General features: G+C 34.9%; 1 protein-coding gene across 1 annotated transcript; it reads right to left on the bottom strand.

Annotated features, from left to right (window-relative positions):
- Positions 1-483: 483 nt before the first annotated feature.
- On the bottom strand, positions 484-5812 carry LOC133321368 (uncharacterized). The gene is made up of 3 exons (XM_061530456.1): positions 5611-5812; positions 1324-1952; positions 484-1026 (listed from the first exon to the last, which is right to left on the bottom strand). Exons 1-3 carry the CDS (start codon positions 5768-5770, stop codon positions 484-486), a joined length of 1332 nt encoding a protein of 443 aa, XP_061386440.1. The 5' UTR covers positions 5771-5812.
- Positions 5813-6652: the final 840 nt, after the last annotated feature.

The raw sequence follows: 6652 nt of genomic DNA on the forward strand, positions 1-6652 counted from the left end.
ATTAAGTAATTTTTCTCTTTCAATTTTTATTAGTATTTAAAAATCATTACAAAACTAATGACTGTAGATGTATTGATTTAAGAATATACATACTAAATATATTTTAAACTACATAGAGAGAACATACACAAAGAAATTTTAGAATAATAAAAATTTGTTCTTTTTAATTTAAAAAAATTTCCAAAATTTAATTTTTAAAATACCAATTCTGACTATTTTTAAAAAAATGTTATATAGATAATCTCTTCCAAATATACATGTGTGAATTTTAACTTACAAACTACACATTTTACATATAGTATATATACCTAAATATTTACATTCGAAAATTCATACTAAAGAGAGACAGGCAGACAGACATTTACACTCACTGACACATACATACAAAATAAAAATTTACTATAACTATTATTATAATAATATTAAACAATTTCTCATATTAAACTTCTATAATCTATATATAGGTTGTAATATAACATAACCTCAATTGGTGTCGGGTTCTTCTTTAACGGCCGCTGGTGGTCCCACCAACACACCATTACCACTACTGACCATACGTAATCTTGTTACATTGGCTGCCGAGGATCGTGTGGTGGCACCTATCTTTGCAATCGGCACTGTTGTTGGTGTATTGGGTGAGGCAGCTAAGACACCATTGCTAATATTTACACTGCGCGGTGTTAGAGGTGCTGGTGTTTGTAATGTGCTGTTGTTGGCGGTGGTGCTTGTGGAGGCTGATGGATCCTGTAGCAGATGATTTAGACGACGCAGCATATTTAAATCTGATGAATTTACCATGGCTATGGGTGAGGTATTTGTGGAGAAGTGTTGTTGGTGGTGGTGATGGTGTTGGGAATTCGTTGTCGATGTTGCCTGGCTGGAGGAGTTATCAAAAATCTCGGAGAGTACCTCATAGATGCGACGTTTGAATAGGATTTTTTGTCGAAAATCCATGGCTTTCATTTCGGGGAGGAGGCCTTGCAAGAAAATGTTGTCATAGTCGTGTGGAGGTACAATTTCAACGGGCTGGAATGGGGAGGAAGAAAATAGATTAATAAAAATTCATGAAATAAGAAAAATCGTAAAGTTCAGGTCAAGCCAACACTTTTTTATAACCTCTACCATAAATTGGACCTTAAAAAATATCTAAAATCGTTGGAGATCTTTATATGAAAACATGACAATATTTTTTGAAGAAGTTTTCCAGCCTTTAAGAATCTAGAGATGACAAATTACAGACCCTTCGTTTAGAAGATACATCCAGTACCTCCTTATTATGGTAGAGTTTATAAAAACGAAATAAAAATCAGATTTCATTCTCACCTTAACATCTGGATATGAGTAGTTATCAATACCATAAGCACTATTGGCAACCCTCAAACGTTTCTTAGGTGGGGCACAGGCAAAATTAATGGAATCCCGTTTCTCTTCCTGTGTCATATCCAAATGATCCTCTTCAATTTGTACCATGGGTGGGGGAACAAATTCATCACCACTAACCGGGGCCGTTGTTGAGGTGGCCCTTTCTTCCATATGCGACTGCTGCTGTTGTTGACTATTAGCCTCAACAATGGACACCTCCGGTTCTGCATCATTTTCCGTCGTCGTCTTTTTCGTCGACGATTCACTAGTAACACTATTGCTACGTTCTTCACGATCCTGTGATTTATCTTCATAATCCATCATGGCAGCAGCATAACTATCGATAGATTCTTCTCCCAAAGCCACTTCGATGTGTTCGCCTTTTTCGCTGCGCGGTGATGTGTGATAGGAGTTGGAGACGGAGCGCCTCGAGACAGGTATACCAGGTGTAATGTGCCGTGACAAAAATTGTAATTCTTCATGCAAATAATAGGGTTTAGTGCGGTTCGCACTGGCAGGTACTTTATTCACGTTTATCGAACGGGCATAGGAGGTGCGTATATTTCGCCAACGTTCTTTGCATGAGGAAACTGTAAGAAACAAAAGAAAAATGATTAATAAATAATAGAAAAAACTTAAAAAAAACGAATTATAATTATAAAAAATAATCATCCTTTAGAATTTGCAAAAGAAATACAAAGCTGTCCACTATTAAAATTGCGTTAATTTAATTTTAACGGCGTTGTGATTATGTGTTTACAGCCTTTGGTTTAAACATATGGCAACAATGACATTATGTCAACAATTTGGCGCCAATTTCCAATGACACCTTCTATACTTTCTTCTCTCCATTGTTTGTCCCTTCAAAACATTAAAATCACCGCAATTGTATTTTAACGGCGTTATGATGCTTTATTAACAGCCTTTGCTTTCTTTCATATGGCAACAATGGTATAACGTCAATAATTTGGCGCCAATGTCGTTTGTCAAATGTACATTTTGTCACTTCCATTTCTCTCTCTCTACCTCTTTCAAAAACATTAAATTGCGGTTATTTGATTTTAACGGCGTTGTGGCTGTGTTAACAGCCTTTGTTTTTGTCATATGGCAACACTGACATTTCACATGTCAAGAATTTGGCGCCAATTGCATTTGTGTGTTTTACACTCTAATCATTTGTGCTTTTCAAACTGTAAAACTCCGCTAATTTGCAATCAATAAGGAATGTCTCATTTGACAACTGAAGAGAAAATGGCAAGAATGCCATTTCACAACAAAAATCATAACAATGAGCAAATTTAGCGTTTTTTAAATAAATTGGCGTTTTAGTATGAATTTGAATTATGAAAAAATAAGATTTTTGGAAAAATAGACCCATTTAAAAAAACAGTATGCCAATTTAGCGTTTTTTTTTAATCTAGGTCATAGTCTAGAATCTCAAAACTGAGGCAATGATTACATTTTGGGAACATATGAGAAGAATTATTTTATGCAGAAGCTTGATGTATAGAAAATTTCTGACTTTTAAGATGCATTGTAAGTAAATCGGCTTTCTTAGCGTTCTAGTATGGATTTGGATTATGAAAAAAAAATACTATTACAACAACAAAGTTCCAAAATTTAATGTTTTTATTATGAATAAAAAATGGCTAAATTTGTATTATTATGCAACATTGGCATATTTTTGCTGTCTCCTATTTTAATAACCTCATAAAAATCTGCCCAAAACACGCCAATGTCAGTAAAAAATCAAATAATTTTGATTATTTTTCCAATAACCCTACCTCAACCATTCTTGATTGTCCCAAGAGCATACATGAAATATAAGAAATTACATTAAAGTTATTAATTAAAACTCTCATTTTTTTATTTGGCACAAAAATACCAATTTGAGCGATTTTGAAATGGCGCTTTTTAATATATTTTCACATAGAATTACAATTAGCATCACCGAACCTCTTAATTCGTTTTATTACATATCGGCAATGATTTGTTCAAAAATATTAATTGTAGCGATTTTCTGAACCTCATATAATTTTTGTTAAAATTACGTATTATAACATACTATTATATTAGTAAAATTCCCATTTAGAAAAACGATGAATTAGCATCACAGGACCTCATAATTACATTTTTTCAATCGGCAAATTGCGACATTATCGAAACACATTGTGATATAATTTTTCATTAGCATTCAGTTCCATTTCAAAAAATACGAAATTAGCATCACTGGGTGTAGTTACAAATAATTTAATTTTTGTGATTTTTCAAAAAATTTGGGGCAACATCGTCGAATAGGCCATTCCTGCCTGTTTTTTATTTACTTTTTTATACAAATTAATTTCTATTAAAAAAAAACGCTAAATTAGCTACACTATGTGAACTAAATTATGTTTTTAACAGATGAAATAATTGGGTTAATTTTGTCTAATGCGTCATTCCCGACAATTGTTATTTAACATGTATAAAGATTTTTTTGTGCGAAAAAACGCAACATTAGCATCAATGTGTCAAAAGTATTTTCCTAAATTATATTCACTCAATTTGTTTTGTCCCGTAACTTAATAGTTAATCTGTCCGCAAAAACGCCTCATTGTCATCACAGTTTGCACAAGTGACATCTGAGAGAAAACTACCTTTTATTTAAATTGGATTGTTTGTGGATCGATTGTTACGGGATCGATTTTTATTTATTTTTTTTATAAATTTCTTATTCGACATTCTTCATAACTTTGTCATAAAAAACGCAAAATTAACATCACTGTGCTAAATGACGTTTGCTAATTTTTTTGTCGTTAATTATTGCTTTATCTTTTATTGCCTTCTTATCTTAAAAAAAACTAAACTTCTCAATTTAATTCCGCCATTTACTTTCTTCCATTAATCCTTCAAGAGTCCAAAAACACCACATTGGCATCCTATCCAAAAGTAATACACGTTAATTTATTTATTAAATATACAAGTAATTAATTTCCTTAATAATGCATCAGTCAAAAAACGCCACATTAACATCACTGTGTGCACAACGAGCAACATCCCAGCAAAAATCAACCTTTTGTTTTGATTGGGATGTATACAACAAAAAACAGGGATGATTGGTTGTTGTTGGTAGCCTGCAATGTTATGTTTACTATTGTTTTTTGGCCATACACTGCATACACACACGAATGCACGACAGCAAATCTGCCTACTTTTGTTGTTGCTATAGTTCAAAGAAGCAAACAAAACAAACATATGCCTGGTCTGTGCATTTTGTTTGTTTGCTACTACACAACGGCAACAACAAACGACACAGTTACCAATTGTCGGCGTTGTTGTTATGTATTGCATTCCTTGTTATTGTAACAATGGGGGTTTTCTTTTTTTGCAAAACTCTCGTTTTCTTGCTCTCTCTGCACACACACTGGTCTCTGTCTCTACCTCACCCAATGGCCGAGTGCTGCAATACAACACGACATATGACGACAACGGTGGTCGCCGTCTCTTTGCACCGCCATAAAACAAAAGCAATGTTGCCCCCTTGTCCAAACATGTTTGCCTTGTTGTGTGTGTATATGTGTGTGTGGGGGAAGTGGAAAACAAAATAACAGCAATATTGCACAGAGATGAAATGTGAGAGAGAGTACTGTGTATATTGGAGAGTAGCCCCACTGTGGTACTGTATTTATAGTGTGGTTGAAAAACAAAAGAGCTTAACTTTGCGAGACGAAAGAAAACTACTATAAATAATACCACGGCGGCAGTGGCAAACGGCGGGTTTTTAGTAGGAGAGTATAAATAATAATAAAAACGAAAAGAAGTAAAAAATAATAACAACAAACGAAAAAAACTATTAACAAAATAACAACCAAGCAAGCAATGCGCTGTTTTTGTTTTTCTTTTTTTTTGCTTGTGTTAAAAGAAACACAAAAACAACAAATTGCTCATAATTAAGAATAATATGAGTTAAGTTGTTTTTGTTGTTTTTTCTCATTTTGTTTTTGTTATTACATGATGATGTTGGTGACAGACCACGGAACGACGATGATGGCTAGTTTGTTGGGTTGGTTATTGGCAATTACAAAACTAAGGATGGAATGGCTGGTGGTGGTTGGGTGGAACCAAAAGCAGAGGAAGGGGCTGATTAGGAAATAACCCCCCTCCACTCTCACTCTTCGGTGATTCAAAAAACGTGTATTTTCTTGGAGCCACCAATCAAAGTGTTGTTAATGATGTTGTTGTTGCTGCTTACTGCAGCATACTACTTACTTGAATCATTCATTTCTTTCGAAATCGCTATCCATGCCAGATCGACAACATCTTTCTTCAAATAGCTGGGATGTGAACGATCATACATGCAGGGATACTGCTCCACTAGGCGACAAATTTTGGCATTTATATTGTAATTTTCCGGTTTATTTTCCAACATGGTGTTGCTGCTGGTGCTTCTGGTGGCGGTGATGTTCCTTGATTTGTTTATTGTGGGCCGAATGTTTCCAAATTTGTTGTTGTAGGGGGAGAGATAAATGGGCAGGGGATGTTAAGGCCCTTCTTTTTGGACACTTAATTCTCTTTTTGTTTTTATTATCTTTGTGCTGTTTTTATTGCAATTTATTTCTGCAAATATTTTTATTTTATTTCATTTATTTTTTTCTATTGTGATTATCGAACACTATTATTTTCTTTTTTATAATTTTATTTCATTCAAATACTATACACAACGAGCAGGCGAGAGAGAGTCGAGGAAAATAAAAACCCAACTGCGACGCGCTAAAAAACTGATTGCCAACACTCCTGGCTGAACGCAAACAACAGACTGACGGCAACCGACAATCATGGATGATGGCAAAGAGCAGCAAACGATGGCAACAACAGCAGCAGCACCAGCAAAACAAAGCAGGCAACCAAACAAGCAATACTCTGCACTCTGTTGTATTGTGTGTGGTGTGTGGTTGGGGAGGTATACAAAAACAACAACAACAATAGTAGTAGGCAACAACAGCAGTAGTCGTTCGTCGTCGTATAGTTGTATAAAAGAAGAATAACAAAAACAAAAAACACACACACACAAATATGTCTGTCCGATTGACGACTACGATGATGATGATGTTGATGAAGATGATGGTGGTTGGTTGGTTTGTTTGGTTGACGGTGGTGGCGGGTGCGGGTAGGTTGGCAGGCAATCAGCCACACAAACAACGTTCGTTGTAGCAGGCCAGCTAAGCAGGCAGGCGGCTGTTGTCGTTGTAAAACAACTGCTGTGTGTTGTTTTAATAGTGTTGTCACAGAGTTAGTCGTTCCATCGTTCGTC

Source organism: Musca vetustissima, unplaced genomic scaffold (assembly GCF_032173495.1).
Source record: "Musca vetustissima isolate MV318-11 ecotype Yass unplaced genomic scaffold, APGP_CSIRO_Mvet_v1 utg4443, whole genome shotgun sequence".
Lineage (NCBI taxonomy): Eukaryota > Metazoa > Arthropoda > Insecta > Diptera > Muscidae > Musca > Musca vetustissima.